Source organism: Gracilinanus agilis, chromosome 2, assembly GCF_016433145.1.
Source record: "Gracilinanus agilis isolate LMUSP501 chromosome 2, AgileGrace, whole genome shotgun sequence".
Lineage (NCBI taxonomy): Eukaryota > Metazoa > Chordata > Mammalia > Didelphimorphia > Didelphidae > Gracilinanus > Gracilinanus agilis.
The window spans coordinates 287,799,340-287,821,720 of record NC_058131.1 but is presented as its reverse complement, the minus strand read 5'-3'; the positions used below and the strand labels follow the sequence as shown (position 1 = coordinate 287,821,720).

At 44.3% G+C, this 22,381-nt stretch overlaps 1 protein-coding gene across 1 annotated transcript in view; it reads right to left on the bottom strand.

The window, feature by feature from the left end:
* Window positions 1-8,785: 8,785 nt before the first annotated feature.
* Window positions 8,786-22,381, bottom strand: part of LOC123237274 (tyrosine-protein phosphatase non-receptor type substrate 1-like) — a 78,991-nt gene continuing 65,395 nt past the window's right edge. Inside the window, exons 7-9 of the mRNA XM_044664094.1 lie at window positions 21,922-21,946; window positions 17,511-17,550; window positions 8,786-11,756 (exon numbers count right to left, since the gene is read on the bottom strand). Of these exons, the coding sequence (XP_044520029.1) occupies window positions 11,490-11,756; window positions 17,511-17,550; window positions 21,922-21,946 (332 nt within the window). The 3' untranslated portion in view covers window positions 8,786-11,489. The remainder of the gene's footprint in view (window positions 11,757-17,510; window positions 17,551-21,921; window positions 21,947-22,381) is intronic.

Below are 22,381 nucleotides of genomic sequence, written 5' to 3'. Positions count from 1 at the left end.
CAGGAGCTGTGCACTCTGGGTGTGGAGAAAGCGTTCCCCGTCCCTACCCCCATCCCATCCCCACCCCCACCCTCCAGTCCTCTTTCTGGTTTCCAAGGCTCTAGAGCGCTCTGTTTTCCTTCCAAGGGCTTGTTATCAGGCTCTTGGCTGTCAGAGGACATTTTCTCCCCGGTAGCAGGCCCACATGCTGAGTGAGATCAATCACGGAGCATTTATTGATAAGGTGGAGTGGGAAGAATCCAGGGCAGGAAAGGAGAGAGGGTGGAGGGAGTCAGGAGTCCTGGGCTCAAGGGCAGGCTTTACGACCTTGGGAAGACACTTGTAAATTCGACAAACATTTAGTAAGAGACTACTAGGTGCCAAGCCCTGATTAAGCGCCTACTACGTGCAGAGTCCCGAAAAGACACAGATAAACAAACCAACCAACCAGCCTCCAAACGACCATCTCCAAGTCTTCCCTGGAAGAGAGATCATAGCCTAATGGGGGACTGGAAGGCAGTAACCATTCACGAAGCGCTTACTATGGGCCTCTGGGATACAAATAGAAACAAAAAGAACAATCGGTCCCTGCTCTCAAGGAGCTTCTATTCTAATAGGAAAAGGCAGCTGAAAAAAGGAGGGAGGAGAAAATCCCTGGGAAGAAGAACAGGGGCAAGTGAGCAGTCAGAAACCCAGAGCAGGGAGGGAAATCAAGCTCCCGGCACAATCACCGTAGAGAGAAAGGGGCCAGTGCGGAGGAGGAAGAAGACCCGGGGAGGCTTAGGTGGTTCCAGGATGAGAAGGCAGCTGATTCATGACGCAAAGACCTGAGAGTCAGACAGAAGCACCACCGGGAGGCGATGGGACTGGTAAACAAGTGTAATATAAGGGAGAGTGTGACAGAGCAAATCAATGATCCTTTCCAGACCTATTTTTACATTATTCCCCTTTGCCCATTATCTTCTCCAACCACATCAGCCTACTTACTGTTTCTTGATCTTAGTCCTCCATCTCCTGCCTCCTTCACCACCTAGTGCTACTCTGCATGCTGGAAATGCATTTCCTTCTCACTTCTCTCTTTTAGAAGCCTTAGCTTCCTTGGGCCCAGTTCACATCCTCTTGGTTATTAAGGCACTTTCCCTCTTTCTCTCCAATAATGTCATTTGCCTTGTTTCTTTAAATGTGAAATCCCTCCCTTTATAGCTTGCCCCTTTCCCCAAGCCAGGCTCATAGTGGGCACTTAATAATTTCTTGTTAAATTGCTGAATAGAATCTAGACAAAATGATGTGGGGTGGGGTGGGCAACTAGGTGGCTCAGTGGATTGAGAGCCAGGCCTAGAGATGGAAGTTCCTGAGTTCAAATGTGACCTCTGACACTTCCTTGCTGAGTGACCCTGGGCAAGTCACTGAAGTCCCACTGTCTAGCCCTTACCGCTCTTCTGCCTTGGAACCAACACACAGTATTGACTCTAAGATGAAAGGTAAGGGTTTTAAAAAATGATGTAAGGCATTGTGAAGAGTGAAAATAATACTGTTAGTCAGGGGTAGGGCAGCATCAGTGAAGAGTTCATGAAGGATGGAGCCTACATATAAGGGCTGAGCTTTAGGAGGAGATTGGGGGAGTTAGAGATGGGAAGGCTGTGCTAATTTAAATTATCCATTGGTCAATTTTCTCTATCAAAGTCTTCCTCTATTGCTTCTCATTATTAATAGTATGGGGATGACTTGGGGCTCTCCAAGGCTACACCAATGGAAAATCAGCTCTGGCAGGCCCTGCTGAGTTGAAATAGATTTTGAGTAGAGGTCCTCAAGTGCCGTCTGTCTGCCATGGAGGGTCAGCCTAACTAAATTTGGAGAGGTTCATTATTTGAAGGTTGGCTGCCAAGAAATGACATCTTTTCAGCCACAAAATTCATGGAGACCATCTATTCAGGCACTAAAGAGTTTTATTTAATTTAGTTTGTACTGATTTATGCATACGTTGACTATCCTATTAGAATTTAAGGTCTCTGAGGGCAGGGACTGTTTTTAAATCCCCAGCACTTAGCACAGTAAATGCTAGTTGATTAATTGCTTGATTGGTTGGTTGTAATCTGCTTCCAGGAGGAGGGCACCCACATTCTTCAAAATCACAGATCAGCAGAAACGTTGAAGATGTATTGTTTTGGTCCACATGAGAAAAGGCATCACTACAATCCTTAATTCCATATCCAGACCTCAAGTCAGCCAGATTTGTAAAGTATCTGTTCATTTAACAATCACATATATTACACGAAACAAAAGTCTTTCTCTTCTTGTGGGCAGTACCTCACTTTCTCAAAACTGCTTTTTCCCAAACCACTTGGATCCTCTTCCTGAAATGCTTCATTCTCTGACAAATCATCTCTTTCATGTGCTCTTCTCCTCGAGGCTGAACCCAAAGGGGCTGAGAGCAAGGAATCTTTTTTTAATTATTTTTTTATTTTGAATATTTTCTCCTAGTTACATATTTCATATTATTTCCCTCTCCCCCAACCCCCTCTAGCCCCCTCTTAGCCGACGCACAATTCCACTGGGTTTTACACATATTATTGATCAAGACCTGATTCCATGTTATTGATAGTTGGACTAGAGTTATCGTTTAGTGTCTACATCCCCAATCATATCCCCAACAGCCCCTTTGTTCAAGCAGTTGTTTTTCTTCTGTGTTTCTCCTCCCACAGTTCTTCCTCTGACTGTTGCTAGTTTTCTTTCTCATAAGTCCCTCAGCCTTGCTCTGGATCCTTGCATTGCTGCTAGTAGAGAAGTCTGTTATGTTCAATTGTACACGTCTCTGTGTACAACGTTCTCCTGGTCCTGCTCCTTTCACTCTGCATCAGTTCCTGGAGGTCATTCCAGTTTACATGGAATTCCTCCAGTTCTTTATTCCTTTGAGCACAATAGTATTCCATCACCAATAGATACCACAATTTGTTTAGCCATTCCCCAATCAAAGGACATTCTCTTATTTTCCAATTTTTTGCCACCACAAAGAGCGTGGCTATAAATGTTTTTGTACAAGTCTTTTTCCTTATTATTTCTTTGGAGTATAATCCAAGCAGTGCTATGGGAGAGCCAGGAATCTTGAGTCTCTAGTTCTAACCTAGCTACTTGCACAAATTCCTCCTTAGGACCTGGTATTTGTGCTCACACATCATTTACTTACAACCAGATAGATTCCTGGAGGTTCTCCCAAATACCTCTTCCCTTTCTGCTCTTCTTTCTGCCTTTGGTGGGAGCCTCTGGAATACACACCTTCTATTTGAAGAAGCTACTGCCTGGGCTGGTATTGCCAAGGCAGTTGGTTGGAGCATAAGTAGTTATTCATTCCATTGATTTGATCAACAATTATTAATCATGTACTGTGTGCAGAGCCTTGTGCTAGATCCTTGGGGGAGATATAAAGTATGGTCAAGATAGTTCCTGGGGGCAGAACAAGATAGTTCCTGGTTCAGTGGATTGAGAATCAGGTCTAGAGATGGAAAGGTCCTGGATTCAAAAATGACCTCGGACACTTCCCAGCTGTGTGACCCTGAGCCAGTCACTTAACTCCCATTGCCTAACCCTTACCACTTTTCTGCCTCAGAACCAATACATTCTAAGACAGAAGGTAAAGGTATTTTTTAATTAAAAAAAAGTGTTTTTGCTCACAAGACGCTTATAATTTAATATGATAAGGAAAGCTTAGTATAGGGGAAAGTGCACTGGATTTCGAGTTAGAAGATATATTTAGAAACTTAGCTTTATGACTTCCTGTGTGACTTTGGGTATTACTTCCTCTTCAGGTCTGTTTCCTTATATGTAAATAGAGGAGGGAGGTTTGAGGATCAGACTAAGTAATATCTAAGGTCCCTTCAAGACCTCTGAGATCTTATGATCTACTATGAAACAAACTCATGCAACTATCATGCATAAGATTATCTGATCAATGCAGTAGAGACATGAAAAAATAATGCTGTTCAAGGACTGAGGCTGGAAGGTTGTTACAACCAGGAGGGATCAGGGAAGGCTTTTTGGAAGAGGTGGTGAAGAGGAAAAGGGAGTCATTCTAGAACTAAGGAGCAGTGATAGCAAGGCAGAGCTGGAACTAGGAATTTTTGTATCTTGGGCAAGTATCACAAACCTAAATGTGCCTGGGGACAAATGGCATGAGGTATGACTTCAGGTGAAAATTGTCTGTGTTTGTCAGTGAGTGGGTGCTGGGAGGCTGGGAGCAGTGGACACTGACTTCTGGGGGAAGAGATACCCAAGGATGACTTTGTATAGAGCATGATGTATACTCCACAGTGTGGAGTAGGAACTCACCATTATTCTCCACCTGGTGGCTCCCTAATAAAATTTAGCCTAACTACCTGCTGTACTATTGAAGGAAAAGTGCTGTCTCTGCCTTCTACATTTGGCACCCTTTAAATTCAGTGACATGGGACTAAGCCCAGTTGCCTCTCCCTAGTTCTAGCTAAGGCATAAGGCAGAGAGGCAAAAGAGTAAATGAGTGAAGGAGAATAATATGACTGGAAAGGCAAAAAGGCATCACGCTGTGTGAAGGGAGGTGAATTCCAAGAAATTTGAATTATACTGATTAGATATTAGGGAACCAACAAAGCTTTTTGAGTAGAGAAAAATGAACAGATCCACGTGTAAGGAGGATTCTTCTGGCCAGGTCACGAAGGACAGATTGGTGCAAAGAGAGGGCACAGGCTGGATCCTCCAGTTCTTTTTGATGAATAGACTGCATCCCTTACTTAAGTCAGTTATCTGTCAAATACATTCCTGAGGCCCCAAGGGAGCCAGGGCTAAGTGAGAAAATATGGATGGATTCTAGTTAGACAGATAACTGTTCACAGCTTAGTAGAGATGGAAGGAAACTTAGAGACGATCCAGCCTTGCCCTTTTCTTGGGGCAGTGAGGTGGCGAAATGGATAGGGTTATGGGTCTAGTGTCAGGAAAACCTATCTCCCTGAGTTCAAATCTAGTCTTATGCAAGACTAGATTTCTAGGCAAATTATTTAGCCTTGTTTGCCTCAGTTTCCTCATCTGTAAAATGAACTAGAGAAGGAAATGGCAAACCACTCTAGTTGCTTTGCCAAGAAAATCCCAAATGGGGTCACGAAAAGTCAGACAGTACTGAAAAACGATTCAACAACAACCCTTTTGTTGTTCAAATTGAGGTCTAGAGAGGGAAGAAGTGACTGACTGCCCAAAGTCACATAGCAAGTCAATGACAGAACTGTTGGAACTCAGGTCTCCTTATTCCTAAAATAGTGCTTTCTCCATTATGACATGGTCCCTCTCATGACATCAGAGAGAACCATCACTGGCAATTCATGCAGATGGGGTCAGTTAAACCAAACGGTGCCCTCAGTTCCATTAGGTGGTTGGGGGAAGGGGAAGGCAAACGCCCCAGGGTGCCGCTGTGGGAAGGGCAGTCAGAGGAGGAGCTCTTCTGGGAGTGCAACCACAGGGAGAAGAATCTGCCCGTTCTGTAATTTCTTATTTTAGCCTTCTTATTGCCAACTAGGCACTAAACTATTGTTTTTATGCTCTTAAGGACTGCATGTGCTTTCAGTGACTGCAAAATTCAGTGCCCTGGGGAAAAACCTCAGTCACCCTGCCCTAGTTATGTCTCTGATACCAGTAGGAATTCATTTTCCCTTCTGGAAAAATAAACTGGAATGTATGCCCTCCTGATAGTGGATCATTAATGTCATCTTCCAAAACGCCTCATTATTATTATTACTACCACTGTGTGGGAGTGCAATCTTAACAGAAAACCAACAATACTTCTGTGCTGTATACACATACAAATCACAGAAACTTGGAGGTGGAAGGACATTTTGAAACCTTTTACTGTAATCCCTCAAAGTAGTCATGAGGAAACAGATTCAGAGGTAGAAAAGGACTTGCCCAAGATCATAGAACCAGTTAGTGACATACCCAAGGCTAGAACCCAGGTTACAAAGAATCTTAGTCCCACCATACCACACTGCCCTGAGAATCTCTGAAGAATCTTAGACTTGAAAGGGACCTTAGGGGGCAGCTAGGTGGCTCAGTGATTGAGAGCCAGTCCTAGAAATGGGAAAATCCTGGCTTCAAATCTGACCTCATTCATTTCCTAGCTATGTGATCCTGGGCAAGTCATTTAACTCCCATTGTCTAGCGCCCTTACCTCTCTTCTGCCTTGGATGGGATACCCTATTGATTCTAAGATGTAAGGTAAAGGTTTAAAGAAAGGTGGTGGGGGGGAGGACCTTAGAGTATATCTTACTTAATTCTTTTTTTTTTTGTTTGTTTGTTTTTAAACCCTTGTACTTCAGTGTATTGTCTTATAGATGGAAGATTGGTAAGGGTGGGCAATGGGGGTCAATTGACTTGCCCAGGGTCACACAGCTGGGAAGTGGCTGAGGCCGGGTTTGAGCCTAGGACCTCCCGTCTCTAGGCCTGACTCTCACTCCACTGAGCTACCCAGCTGCCCCCTTATCTTACTTAATTCTTAACTGAATCAGGAATTTCCAGTATTTCCCATAGTTGGGCAATGAATCTGCTTAAATGCCTTCAGAAGCAAGAAACTCATTACCTCCTGAAATGGCCCTTCTTTGGTGGCACAACCCTAACGTTTTGGAATTATTTCTTCTCATTGCCTTCCTGTCACTTCCCTGCTTTGCCCAGTCCTGATTTCTGGGGATTGTTTCTAAGTTTGTGGCCACAGTTGTATTCAGCACCTTTCTCTATGACTTTGCCCTTTTGGTTTCTATGATGCCCAAGTTTTATCCCTCCACCCAAGTAGTTGCAGGGATGATGGCTGAGTGCCAGGACATCCTTTCTGCTCCAGTGGTTTCCTGACATTTCACTGCTGTGCCTCATCAGCTGAAGTCAGAGAGATTAGGAGGAAGGGAAAACTCCGCAAAAACTCAAGATGAAAGGACCCAAAGAAAATGTTGTTTGTGTCACGTCTTGTTAGAGGGAGATATGGAATTAGGAGGTCTAAATCTTACAAGCCATCTGGTCCCTACCCCACCTAAAATTGAGAGGTAAGGTAGAGTTCTGGATAGGAGGCTGTTTTTGGAGTCGGGAAGATTCAGAGTTCAAATCTTACCTCAGACATTTACTTGCTGTATTCTCAGGCAAGTTATTCAAACTCCCCATTCTGGTTTTGTCTTCCGTAAAACAAAGGGTTGGATAAGATGGCTTCACATGGCCTTTCCAGATCTAAATCTATGATCCAACAGTCAGAATAGCATGGTATTAGGTGGCAGTGGATTGTGCAAAGGGCACTGAACTCGGAATCAAAGGCTCGAGTTCAAATTCTGGATTCAAAATTTCCTAGCTGTGACTGTGGGCAAGTCACTTTATTTTCACTTATTCACTCACTCCCTTATTCATTCATTCATTTATTTGTTCGTTCGTTCATATATTTATTTATTTGCTTGTTTATTTTTAAACCCTTACCTTCTGTCTTGGAATCAGTACTATGTATTGGTTTCAAGACAGAAGAGTGGTAAGGGCTAGGTCTAGGCAATGGGGGTCAAGAGATGGCAAGTCACTTTAGATTGTTTGAACCTCTCAGTTTCATCAGCTGTAAAATGGAGTTAATCACACCTATCCTGTTGAACTCATAGAGTTGTTTGTTTTAAGTACTATGCAAATGTAAGTTATTATCATTATGAATGTGGGCAGCAAGGAGCAACTAGGTGGCACAGTGGATAGAGTGCCAAGCCTGGAGCCACTGAGGACCTGGGTTCGAATTTGACCTCCAATCAATTCCTAGCTGTGTGACCCTGGGTAGGTCACCCCATATGCCTAACCCTTGTCCTTCTGTTTGAAAGGGTTGTTACTAAGACAGAAAATAAGGGTTTAAAAAAGAGATTATGGCAATGGTCTTGAAGATCCCTCCTACCCCTAAAGCCTATGGTCCTAGGAGGTCATGTGGGCAGGGATTTAGCACCAGCTCAGATTTGCACCATGGCTGGTGGGCACAGAGGTGTTTCAGTGATTAGATGAACTCTGTGCATGTCCAGAATAAATTTTTTTTAAAGTGTGGCCACTCCTATCACCAATGCAGATCATATCCTGTGACTGTCCTAGCATCTGTTCTTTGGTAATTGCTGTAAATGAAAAAAATTCACCCAACCTAGAGGGGCAAGCATCTCCTCACCTAGCTGGCTCTCCAAAGGCACACATACACTGTTCATCACTGGCTTCCTACTCAAAGCCTTTTCTGCCAAGTAAGGACAAGCCAGAGTCTGTGCTTCCCTTTTAGAATCCAGTCAGGTCCATGCCATGATCCATCATGCAAGGACTTACTTCAGCAGGGCGCCATTTTGGAATGGGTCTAGTTATAAAATAATGATAGGATTACGAAACTCCTGTAAACTTTGAAAGTGATAGAATGGAAACTCCTTGAGGGCAGAGACTTTTTCTTTTCTGCATTGAACACAGTACACAATTAACAAATGCTTCTTAAATGAAGACTTAGCATTCAATCTGCTCTGTTCATGCTCTAGGGATCACTTAGACCAGTGATAGCAAACCTTTTAGAGACCGAGTGCCCAAACTGCAACCCTCATGCTGCATGTGAGCTGCCCCCTTACCCCAGACAGGGGAAGGAGGAAGCATTCCCATTGGGCTGCTGGGTAGAGGGTGGGTGATGAGAGAAATGTCCTCAGGTACTATGGAGAAGAGGAAGGGAGCAGCCCCATCTGGCACATGTGCCATAAGTTCACCAACACGGACTTAGACCATAGCCATTAAGGATATAGACGCAGACAATAGCTCTTTTTTTTTCCAACTTTTCAAATTATTATTTCCCGGAAATCTTTATTACAAAAATATTTTGCAAGCCAAAAAAGTTTAAGAAGCAAGTATATACAAATCGGGGCCTGGCTCCTTCCCGGTGTTCTTCAAAGAAACTTCAGACACTGCATTTCTTTGCACGTTTCTATTTCTTCCTCACCTGAATGCCATCATACAGCTTACACACACATCTCAAAGCAGCTGAGCTAAAGCTAAAGCTCCCTATTTCCTTTGGCCTCTTTCCATCCTCCCCACCCACCCCATACCACCCTTTACCCCCGATAAAAGACACACAAAAAATGATGGCACCAAGAGAACAAGAGAATCTGAGAACGTTCTCCTCAAATACTATGGTGTTTTCAGTGAAGGATGCAGAGTGAGAGGGAGGGAGGCAGTTTGCAAGCCGACATTTTTGGGTTCTGGAAGGACCTATATGGAAAAAAGGAATGATTTCACCAGATGTGCCTGGCTGGTGGTTGTCGAGCCACCTAAAACAAACCCCACAAATGAACTGATTGCGACGACAATTACAGTCGCGCTGCATGTTTAATCAGATACTTCCTTGACTTCTTCACATGCCAGACAGTATGAGCCTTGTGCTGGGAAGCACAACGTTGCCCTCAAACAGCTTTGTTAGTGCCAGGAACATGAAGTCTTCAAGAGAAAGGGGTCACTTGGGGGAGGTGAGGATTCTCTCTTTAGGCCAATGCCTTTTGTTTCTGACTCATCTAGCCAGGAATTCTGGACAGAGCTGTTGGACCCTGGGAGAGTGGGGATATTTGCATTTAGCTGGAAAAAAACTGAACAGTTAATATGTCAGCACAGTCAAAACAGGTCATGCAACATCTGCCCTCCCTGGATTCCTGGCTTCACCATCCTCTCACCCCATCAGCCTTCCATCTAGGAGATCTGTTTCACAGTCTGAATGACAGGATGGTAATTGGTGTCACTGCTGGAAAAAGCAGGAGAAGCCATTAGCCTATGCCACAGCTTCAGAGATGGGAGGACAAGGGAGGAGCTGAGACTGGCTTCAGTGGCCTCCAGTAACTCCCTGCTTCTCTGTCTGGTCCAGCTTCACTCTGGCAGTTGCAAAGAGCAGAAACAGAAGGGGATGTCCTGGAGAAGACAGGTTTCAGAGCTGTGGCATCAGCTCTTTATCTGCTTCTGCAAGAAGAACAATTCACCAAAATGGTTCCCTGGACTGCAGAATCATAAAGTGCTTTATAGAGATTGGTAGCAAATCTTCTCATTTCCATTTTTCAGGTGGAGAAACTGAGGCACCAGGCTAAGTGACTCACACAGTGAGTTAGCGTTGGAGCTGGGTGAGAGCTTGGTTTCAGCATTCTCAGGCATGCTATCCACTAGCTCACCCAACCAAGGATGCTGCCCCGCAAATTGCTGGAGCCATCATCTCAGCAGCTCCACTTACGGCATAGGTCGAGTTTAGCAGTTCGGTTGGCCATAGGGCACTTGCTCCATCCCACTAAAGCCATCATTGCCAATTTAATCATACTCAGAAAGCTAGGTGCCCCCAAGGAATAGCTGGACTGTGGCTATCTGCCCAGTAATCTTCTGGTACTGTATAGAATTCTGTTTCTGCTTCAAGAAAACTCATCCTGAACAGCAAAGGATAAACCCTCCTATACCCTGTAAGACTCAACCATGTGTAACACTGGACTTCAACACATGACAAAGAGCCAATATAATGCTTAAAAAAAAACACCACAGATCAAATTTTCTAACACCTTGGTTTCAAGATTGCACATTTCACATTTCTTAATAATTTACAGGAGTAAACAGCAGCGAGGCATTGCTGTGTTAGTATGGGCTGGAAGCAAAATTCAGGTCTAGAAATGAGAGGTGTGTCTGTATGGAGTTACAGCTGTGACAACTGAGTTTTGGGGAAGATTGTCCAGGGGAGCGTCAAGTCACACACAACCCTTTCTCAATGAGGCGGTGTTCTTATTTAATCTGAAGACCCACCTCTCCTGGCAGATACACCAATTCTATGCCAGAACACAAGCAGGAGAGCTGAGACACTAATCTCACTAACGAGGTCACAAAGTTGTCTTTCCAGCCTTTACCTAGACAATAGCATCTGGAGAACTTCCTCCCAGAGCAATGTGCAGTCACAGGTGGGGTGGGGGAAGAGAGGGTCAGCTTTTCCTTCCTGTTTTGCCCTGGAAGAATGTAGTTGGGGGTAGGGGTGGGGACCCTGGAGTCAGTGACTGTGTTACTGAAAAGCCATAAAGGTGATCTGTCTAAAGAGAGAGCCCCCACCCCAGCTGGGCAGGCTGGGCTGGGGCAGGGAGGGGAGCCTGTGCTCCCAGGCCATTGTGATGTCACCACAGTGGGGAGGAGCAGCATTTCCCAGATTTCTGTTCTTTTATTCAACCCTGGTTTTGGAATGTCACCCTCTGCATTTGGAAATGTTTGATACTTTGCTTGCCCCAAAGCCCTTGGTCCCTCGGTGGAAGTGCACACCAAGCTCACGAGTTAGTGTACAGTGGAGAGCAATGCGGGGCCATCTTCCCCCTCATCGCTGGGTCCCAAAGGACGCAACAGCATCGCCGTAAGCAGAGATTGGCGGGCACTTCCACTGCACTTCCTGGGAGGTACGCCGCCAACTTCGTATGGCTCTAGTGAGAGCCTTCCTGATCCACCGCCGCCGCTGCATGAAACCAGCAACCCAGAGGCGGCGTTCACTTCCTTTGGACTTGGACACTGGCATATTCTGAATACGATTCTTCAGGTCTGGTGGTAGCCTTCTTGGATGATCGATTTAGGTGGACCATGTCCAGGTCTGCGTAGGTCAGGTTATCCTCTCGTTGAGGGGACGGGCCAGTCTGGATGCTGGCATACTCGGTCTGGTTGTTGGTCTCCACAGCTCGAGGAGCACTCTTTTTCCCTCTGGGCAGGTTCAGATCTGCATATGTGATGTCATTGTTGATATCATTGGAATCCTGAATCTAGATGACACAGCAACAGAGAATTCAGTCAGTGATACTTAGAAGCAGATGGTGGGAGCTGAAAGAGAGGATGGAGACTATCTAACACAGCTAGGTGATGCAGTGGATAGAGTGCAGGGTCTGGAGTCAGGAAGACTTCTTTTCATGAGTTCAAATCCAACCCCAGACTCTTATTAGCTGTGTGACCACAGGCAAGTCATTTAACTCTGTTGGCTTCAGTTTCCTCATCTGTAAAATGAGCTGGAGAAGGATATGGCAAACCACTCCAGTACCTGTGCCCAGAAAACCTCAAATGGAGTCAGGGAGAATCAGACATAACTGAAAACAACTGAACAACAACAACAATATCTAACTCAACCTCCTCATTTACTGAGAAGGAAACTGAGGCTCAGAGGGGAGAAGATATTTGCTCAAGGTCATATGGCTAGTGAGTGGTAGAGCTGGGATCTGAATTCAAGTCTTTGACTTAAACTTACTACTCTTCCTCCTCTTGATGGAAACCACTGAAGTATGAGAAAATGTGTTGAGGATTAGGCAGCTAGATAGTTCAGTGGATAGAGAGCCAGGTCTGGAAATGGGAAGTTTGGGGTTCAAATCTGGCCTCAGATACTTCCTAGCTTTGTGACCCTGGGCAAGTCACTTAAACCCCTTAAATCTTACCATCCTTCTGCCTTAGAATGCATAGCATTGATTCTAAGACACAAGATAAAGGTTTAGGAAAAAAAAAAAAGAAGTCAGGGAACAGTGCTGTTAAACAACAAGTATTTACTGGGACTGACTTGCAGATCTCTATTACTGCTTCCAGCTTTAAATCCAATGAATATATCTAAATTATACTCAACAGCCCCTTCTTTTAAGCCACTAGTGACACAATGGCCCCACTCTCTTTGTCTTCTGTAATATGATTATCTAGGATTCCATCTTATTCCGAGATCTCTAGCAGTTTGGTTTTTCCCCACTGAGCTCAGTTGACTCATTCATTTATGGGAAATGTATCCTAATAGCATTCTGATCCTGAAAGCAAACTGATATCTGGTAATAGGAATCCTATGTGAATTGAATAGCTGAACTTGGTCCTGGTGATGAATCTTGCTTACACTTGTGCTACTAGAAGGATGAACTATTGATTGTAGAATGTTAGAGCCAGAAGGGATCATGAAACACAGAATGTCAGAGCTGGAAGAAATCACAGAATCAAAGAATTTTAAAGCTCTCTCAGAGGACTCTTGGAGAAGCAGGTAGAGAGAGCTGGACCTGGAGTCAGGAAGACCTGAGTTCAAGTCCTGCCTCAGGCGCTAACTAGCTGTGTGACATTGGTCAAATCACTTACTTTCTCAACCTCAGTTGTCACACCTGTAGAAGAGGGTTAATACCTCACAGAGCTGTGAGGTTTTGTAAACCTTAAAGTGTTATAGAAATGCTTGTGATTATTTGTTGTTGTTGTTGAGGTATGTCTGCTTCAGTCATGCCTGATTCTTTGTGACCCCATTTGAGGTTTTCCTGGCAAAGATATCGGACTGGTTTGCCATTTCCTTCTCCAGCTCATTTGACAGATGAGGAAACTGAGGCAAACAGGGTTAAATGACTTGTCCAGGGTCACATAGCTAAGAAGTATCTGAGGCCAGATTTGAATTCAGGAAAATGAATCTTCCTGACTTCTGGCTTGTCACTCTATCCATTACGCCAACTAATCACTCCAAATTAAAAATTATCAGGTATCAAGTGATAACCTTTGTACAACCCAGTGGAATTGCTTGTTGGTTCTGGGAGGGGGAAAGGTAGAAGGGAGGGAAAGAAAATGAATTGTGTAAATATGGAAAAATATTTTAAAAATTAAAATTAAAAATTAAAATTAAAAATTACCTACTGTAATTTTTATTAACTATTTCCCAATTATATTTTAATATGGTTCAGGCCCCACTTAAGAGTACTGTGTGCTGCATGTCATGTGTTTGAGACCTTTGATCTAATCCACCACTCTCCATGTTTTCTTTCTTCTTCTTTTTTTTAACCCTTATTTTCTGTCTTACAAGGTATTGATTCCAAGACAGAAGAGCAGTAAGGGCTAGGCAGGTGGGGTTTAGTGACTTGCTCAGGGTTACACAGCTAGGCATGGTCTGAGGCCAGATTTGAAGCCAGGATTGGCCCTCAATCCACTGAGCCATCTAGCTGCCCTTTTCTTTCTTAAAAAAACAAAAACAAAAACAAAAAACCAGCCCTTACTTTCTGTCTTAGTATCAGTTCTAAGACAGAAGAGCAGTAAAGGCTAGGCAATGAGGGTTAAGTAAATTGCCCAGGATCACACAGGTAGGAAGTGTCTGAGGCCAGATTTGAACCCAGGCCCTCCCTTCTCTAGGCCTGGCTCTCTATCCACAGAGCTACTTAGTTGCTTCCATGTTTTCTTTATAAGAACAGTACATAATATTTTATCAAACACTTTACTTAAACCCAGGTAATCTATATTCTCTGATCTACTAGCTTAGCAACATTGCCAAAAGGTTAGTCTGGCACGACCTATCCATGAGCCATGCTTTGCTCTTTGTAATCACTGCGTCCTTTGCTAGCTAGTCACAACCATTTCTTTAATGATCCATTAGAGAATGTCTCCCCTAGAAACTGAAGTCAAACTCACTGGCCTATAGCTTGTAGACTGTTCTCATTTGCCTTCTTCTCAAAGCTGGGTCATTGGCCCTGTTCTCTTACCGTAGAACTTCTGTTTTCTACCTCTTTCCAAGGTGGCCCACAGTGGCTCAGTGACTGCACCTGTTGGTTCTCTGACTGTCCAAACATGTCACTGCATGGAGCCAGATGCTTTCAATTCCTCAAGGGCAGCCAGGGTAGTAGTGGGAAGTAGGGAGGAGGTGGAAAGGGAGGCTTTCTACTATTTCTTTACTTAACTTGGAAATGAATTTTCTGTTAGCCATTTCAGAGAAAGTAGAGAAAAACGACTTGAGCAGTTCTCTTAGCTTGCTCTCCATTCCAAGGAATAGTCTTACCCATTCTTTAATCTGCCTTCCCCCTAAAATAAATGAAAATATCTTCTTTTAAGGGGAATCTAGTTGGCTCAGTGGATAGAGAGCCACGCCTCCTCACAAGAGGTCCTGGATTCAAATGTGGCCTCAGACACTTCCTAGCCAGGTGACCCCACACAAATCACTTGACCCCCATTGTCTAGCCCTTACTGCTCTTCTGTCTTAGAATTGATATGAAGGGAGGAGTTTTAGGGGGGGAAAATAATTGATGTGAAGTTGTGCAAAACCTTTCCCCATATTAGCCATATACATATCTTTTTTAAAAATCTCATTTGATTGGGGACATCCTTGTATAGCTTCCCATCCCTCCTGGGCTGGCTTCCCTTGTAGAATTTTAGCCCATGAGATCCTACCTAGTTTTCCCCTGAACCCTCTGAATGTTGCTTTCCCAAAGTCTAAGCTTCACAAAAATTTTAAAAATAAGTTTAGGATTCATGTCAGACAGAATCTCAGCAGTCATCCAGTCCTTCCTGGCTATCTATTTATTTTAACTCTTACCTTCTGTCTTAGAATTGATACTAAGGATCCTAAAAGTATTAATTCTAAGATTAATTCTAAGATAAAAAGATCGTTAAGGGCTAGGCAATTGGCACTAAGTGACTTGCCCAGGGTTGCTCAGCTAGGAAGGCACCCAACTATTTAACAAAGGAAGAAACTGAGACCCAAAGAGGGGAAGTTCTTTATCCTAGGAAACACAGTGAGTTAGTTGCTTAGCTGAGACTAAGCTAAGGCTCATTATTGCTGGACATGTTCTTTCTACAGGCCTTCTAATAAAAAATAATGAGTTTGTTAGAGCGACATCTTTCTAACACTTAGCAATCATCCTTGCTGAAGGTGATCCGGTGCCACGGCTGGTGAGCCACAACCATTTGCTATTGTCTGTGCTGTCTTTGATCAATGGACAGAGCACCATGTTCCAGGGCTTCCAAGCTCTGTGCTGTCACCAGCACCAAATTCACTTCCAAAGATTAAATCTAAAATATGGGTGAGGATGGAGAATGTCAAGCACAACCAGAGCAAGCCCTTGCATTGTGAGCTCGGGGACGGGCCTGAGGACCCACGAGTGCCAGTGCTGTGGATGCCCTGATCCCCTCAGGCAGGAAGGGTCAGCCAACAGTGACTAACTGAGGGAAAACTAAGAAGCTAGAGAAAGATTTGTGAGGGAACTGGGTCCTGGACAAGGCAAATTGTACACAATCTCGCCACCAAAGAAACAAAAAGTCTAGAAACAAATTGGCTGAATTATTATCAAATAAAGGAAGGCAGGCTATCACAGTGGAAAGGAGGTGGGGAGGCAGAAGGCTTGGGTTTAAATGTTGGCTTGGAAGGGCAGGTAGGTGGTTCAGGGATAGAGCACCAGGCCTCGAGTCAGGAGGTCCTGGGTTCAAATGTGGCCTCAGACACTTCCTAGCTGTGTGACCCTGGGCAAGTCACTTAACCCCTATCGTCTAGCTAGCCCTTGCCGCTCTTCTGCCTTGGAACCAGTACTTAGTATTGATTTTAAAACAGAAGGTGAGGGTTTGAAAAAAACATCTTGGCTTGAACTATTATTAACTGGGTGATTCTAGGAAATTAATATGACTTTTCTGGCTAAGTCTTAGTTTCCTAAATAATAAAGCAGGCATCATAGCATTCACTACCTACCTCACAGTTGTGGAGATGGAAAATTTGCTACACCTGAGCTAAATTCTCAGCATCCTTTTAAGTACATCCTCATTTCACATTCAGGGGCTTGGGTCTCAGTCAAATTTATCTCCCCCAAATAAATGAAAAATGATCCCAATCCCCTGTATGTCAAATGAGGATGTACTTAAAAGAATGCTGGGGATTTAGCTCAGGGGTAGCAAATTTTCCACCTCCACATAGTACTGGTTTAAGGAAAATGAGGCAGCTAGATGAGGCAGTGGACGGTGCACTAACCCCGGAGCTAGGAAGCCCTGAATTCAAATCTGACTCAGACACTTATTAACTGTATCACCCTGGGCAATTCACTTAACCTCGGTTTGCTTAAGTTTTCTCATTTGGAAAATGGGGAAAATAATAGTACCTCCCTCACAGGCTTATTGTGACAATCAACCGAGAGAATATGGGTAAAGCTCTTAGTGCAGCGCATGGCACAGAGTAGGAGCTATAAAAATCTGAATTGTTGTTATTTAAAGCCTTAAAGCGATATGGCTCATAACTTCCTGCCTATCCAGAGGGTCCAATGTCGAGTCTGAAGTCGGGAGCTATTTGCTGAATTGAATCTGGATCCCAAAGCTATTACACATTACTTTGTAAAGTATGGCCCAGATTTCATTCTCCACCATCTTAATGCCATCAAGGAGATGGATGGCTGGAAAAAAAGAAGGGTCAGTCGTGTGCCAAGACTGATGGGTAAAAAGATTGGCAGTATCCGTGTGAAATCCTATGTAAAAATATTAAAAAAAAACCCTGCAAAAAGACCTCCTCCTGGCCCCTGGAAGGATGCTCTTGGGAAGATTTCTGGGAGGACAGAGTCGAGGATGCCACAGAGTGAGGAGGGGTAGCTGGACCTCTGCCCCAGAGGTCTGACATTCAAGGACCACTCGGTCTGAGTGGGCAGACAGGCATCCCTGGGCATCTACCCCACCCAGGAACAAGCTTCCTTCATTCAGCATTCACCTTTAGCCTGGTTCCTTTTACAAAAATCTCTGTCACTGAATGCTTCAAAGGGGTGAGCCTGGGGAATCGTCGTACATACCTGGCTTAGGTCTCGGGCATTTTTTTCCGGCTCGTGTAATCTAGAAGAGAAGACCAAGAAGGGATGCATCAGATAAATCAGGAAAATGGCTTCATTTTGGAGTTAGAGACCAGTGACACAGCTCACTTTAATGGATGCTATTCAAGGACAGTGACCCCCCTGGGTCTGAACTAAGCCATCATCATGTTCTTGGCTCCCGGGCAGTGCAGCAGCCTGGCGAGAAGTCCCACTTACCAGCTGGGTGTCTGGGACGGGTCCCCTCACCTCATTAAGCCTCAGTTTCCTGACTCTGTAAAATGGGAATAAATACCCATGCTACCTAGCACACACAGCTCCTGGGAGAAAAGCACTTTCTAAAGATCAATATAATACAGAAACGTGAGCTATGTCCCTCCTCCAATCTACTCGAGTAGCACCGTGTGATAGAAAGAGCATTTGCCTTGGAATAAAGAGAAAGGAATTCAGATCTCAGCCCCAGCACGTGCTAGCTGTGTCCATCTGGGCAGGAGATTTTACTGCTCCGTGCCTCTGCTTCCTTCTCTGTAAAATGGGGATACACCGGCACGACCTAGTTCAGGAAAGCACCGCAGACACCGACAAGTACTTCGGAAACGGGCGCTGCTGTTCCTCTGCCTGGGTGTGATTGATTTTCAAGCATGAACCTTGAGACCCAGGGGACGACAGGCTGGATATTATCAGCGTTAAGCAACAGGGTCTGTCCACAAAAGTTAATCTTGGCTGTGACAGGGCATCAAGCTGAAGTAGCAATCATGGAAGCAGGAGAAATCCCCCGATTGCACAGAAACCCTTCCTTTCTGGCTACGGGAGAGGGGAGGGAAAGAACACGAATCATAGAATCATGGGAAAATCTTCTCAATTAATTAATTAATTAAAATTAAAATAAAGAAGAAGCCCTTCCTTTCCCGGGGGTGGATACACAGGATCAGAGGATCCTGAGTCACGGAGCCCGGTGAGAATATTATTATTATTCCGAGGAAGCCAGGGCTTAGGAAAATTAAGTGACCCTCCCAAGCTCCCGGAGCCGACGGCCAAAGACCGGCACCGCCGAGCCCCAGCTCTGGAGTCTGAGGCCGGTGATCCTTCTGTGACACCACAGCAGCTCTCCTGGGGGAGGCAGGAGACTCGGCATTTGTCTTCTAACTTGCAGCTGTGTGGTTTTTCTTTCCTACTAGACTTCGGTCTCCTTTAGGGCAACGCCCGTGACTTATTCATCTTGACATCTCCCAGCCTCTCTAGAGCAAAGCCTTAGGCATAGTAGACACTTAATAAATGTTTGTTGAATGAGTGTTTATGTTCCTGGGTCCCAATAGATTATAGACAAGATGCTCTGCCTATAGAGAGAGGCACTGAGGTTAGTGGATGGGGCATTAGTTTTGGAGTTGGTAAAATCTGGGGTCAAATCTTGTCTCAGATACTGTGTGACCCTGGGCAAGTCACTTCACCCCCATTGCCTAGCCCTTTACCGCTCTTCTGCCTTGGAACCAATACTTAGTATTGATTCTAAGGGGGAAGGTAAGGGTTAAAAAATGCATGTGAAGGCAGAAGTTAAGGGCTTAAAATAAAATAAAGAAGTAAATTTTTTTCCCATCTATGTTCATGGACCCCCTGAAACCTGCCCATGGACACTTGGGGGGCCTGGAGAGCCCAGGTTAACCATTCCTGCTATAGAGAGAGGATCCTATTTCAATTATAGCATGGATAGAAGCTCTGAGCCCAAAGGGGCAGCTTTACAACTTGGCTGCTGAGCCATCTTGCTTTGCAGTTAAACACTGATAGACTTTTAAAACTGATGAACTAGGAACCTCGAGAGAGTGGGTCACTTCACGGGAAATAGTGATCCGCCTCTACTCAACATAATTCTGGGGTGGGCTGTGGGAAACTCCAGTGAAGGCTTTGTTAGAAACCTTCTGAAGGGCATAAAACACAAACAAAAACACTGGAGCAATTGTGCATTCCTTAAGGGAGAAAAAAAATCAATCGCAAAGGTTAGTAAGGCTTCTTGCAGGATACGGAGCTCAGTTTTACTCATGAGATAGATATAATTCCTGTCCTTTAGGAGCTCACAATCCAGTAGGGGAGATGAGACACATAAGATGTTTATGTGCAAAGATAATGAACTCTTGGGGCAGCTACGTGGTCTGGTGGACAAAGGACCAGGCCTAGAGATGGGAGGTCCTGGGTTCAAATTTGACCTCAAAACACTTCCTAGCTGTGTGACCCTGGGCAAGTCACTTAACCCTCATTGCCTAGCCCTTACGGCTCTTCTGCCTTAGAACCAATACTTGTATTCATTCTAAGACAGAAGGGAATGGTTTAAAAAAGGGCAAATTAACTCTCCAAGGTCATCTACATCTCAGTCAAGTCCCAACTAGTGTAAATAAGGTATCTTGTGAAAAGGCTGCCTGTATTTTAATCTGCACTATTCTGAGTTATAATAATGTAAAATAGAGAATTGATTCCAATGCGATGGTGATGGATGTAGTAATGGGTATTCAAATAATGCCAGCACTTCACAGGATTCATTATTTTTTAAACCCTTATCTTCTGTTGTAAAACCCAAAGCTAGCTGCCCCCAATGGGATTCATTATTTGCACTAATTGGGACCTGGCTGTAAATGCTTTTGATTCAGAGTCAGGGAGGGCTGTGAGAGTCATTAAAGAGAATGTTATGACCAGAGGCAATCAGGGAAAGCTTCTTGAAGGAGGTAGAATTGGAGCCAGACTTTAAAAGATAAAAGATTTTTTGGGGGGAAAGGGACATTGTAGAATGCACAAGCAGTACCATGGAAGTGGTAAAAGCCCACGGCATACTTGGGAGAAGAGTATTTGACCCAAGTTGGCCATGGGAAGTGGAGTGAGAGAAATTTGGAAAGGCAAGATTGTTATTACCCCCATTTTACAAATGGGAAAACTGAGGCAAATTGGGGCTAAATGACTTGCCCAGGGTCACACAGTTGGTAAGTACCTGAAGCCAGATTTGAATTCAAGTCTTCCTGACTCTAAACCCGGTGCTCTATCTACTATGCCACCTATCTGCCCTGCTAGGGACTTTTAATTATATATTAAATATAAAATCCTCTATTTGACATTTAAAGTCTCTCATCATTTGTCCTCCTCTACCTTTCCAGTTTTATTACATTTCCACCTCTTCCCCCCATACATATTCTGTCTGACACATAGGGACAATGGCCTCTCTGTTCTCCTAGAACAAGACACTCCGATCTCCTGACTCTGGAAATGTTCCCTGGCTGTCCTGCATGCCTGGAACTCTCTCCTTTCTCACTTCCACCTCCTGGCTTCCTTCCAGTCCCCCCTAAAGTTCCCCCTCCCACAGGAAACCTTTCCTGATCCCCCATAGTTCTTTCCCTATCTTGACTATTTCCAATTTATTCTGCAAATAGCTTATTTGTACACTGCTGTTTGCATGCTGTCCTCGGTTAGACTGGGAGCCCCTTGAGGGCAGGGGCTGTTTTTGTCTCTCTTTGCACTCTCAGGGCTTAGCAGAGTGCCAGGCACACAGTAAATGCCTTGAGAACATTTATTGCCTGACAGATTACAGGTCTCAATTGTTGGGGTGGCTCTGGGAAGAGAGCATTTTCATTGCATTGAAGTCCACCCTCTTTAAAAATAGATGTAAAGTATCTAACCTGAGGTGTTTGTGAAGACACAACTATAATTCCTGTCCTTTAGGAGCTCACAATATAGACATATGGAGATAAATCCTCGGAGTCAGGAGGTTGTAGGTTCAAATCCAGCCTCAGACACATCCTAGCTGTGAGACTCTGGACAAGTCACTTGCCTCAGTTTCCTCATCTATAACATGGATCTCTACCATTGAAGAGAGAATCCTATACCAATGGGCTCTGAGACTGGAGTTAAATAAATAATTTCTGGCATCAGGAAGACCTGCGTTCAGATCTAGCCTCAGACACTTCCTAGTTGCATGACTTTGGACAAGTCACTTAACCCCCATTGCCTAGCCCTTACTGCTCTTCTGTCTTAGAACTGCTACTTAATATGGATTCCAAGACAGAAGATAAGGGTTTAAAAAAAAAAGAAAAGATAATTCAAATGCTTAGAGTTGTTTCTAAGAGAGAAAGTAGCAGCGAGCAGAATCCTAGTGTGGCCTTTTTTTTCATCAGTACGGGGTCCTCCCGGCCAGGGACATACACAAAAGCAGACCAGGATCTCTAGTCCTGGAGAGCTGCTGAGGGGCACTGAGAAGCCCAATGAGTTTCCCAGGGGCACACGGCCAGGGTGGCTCAGGGGCAAGACGTGACGCTGGGTCCTCCCGTCTCCTCTATCTACATCACCACAGCAACTCACCTTCTTTTATTTAAGACAACAAAATCAAATACGTCCCCACCACCTACCTCTTCCATGCACTTACCTCGTGGAAGAAGTCGAACCTTTTGCTGAAAGAGAGAGAGAAAAATCCATTTAAAATCTTTAAAAGGTTTCATTCTCATGACCTTCATGGAGGAGTCTCTCGACTTTCCAGAGAAACTTTCTTTTTTTCTTTTAAACCCTTCCCTTCCATCTTAGAATCAATAGCATGTATTGGTTCCAAGGCAGAAGAGCAGTAAGGCTAGGTAATAGGTGTTAAGTGACTTGCTCAGGGTCACACAACTAGGAAGCGTCTAAGACCAGATTTGAACCCAGGACCTCTTATCTCTAGGCTTGGATTTCTAGCCAATGAGCTACCTAGCTGCCTGTAAAGAAACTAAAAAACAAAACAAAACAACAACAACCAAAACCCCACATTTCCTTAAAGCAATACAAAGTTATTTTCTGGGTGGGGATAGCAAGAGAGGAAAAGAAAATCAAAGCAAACAATGTGGTCCAAAAGA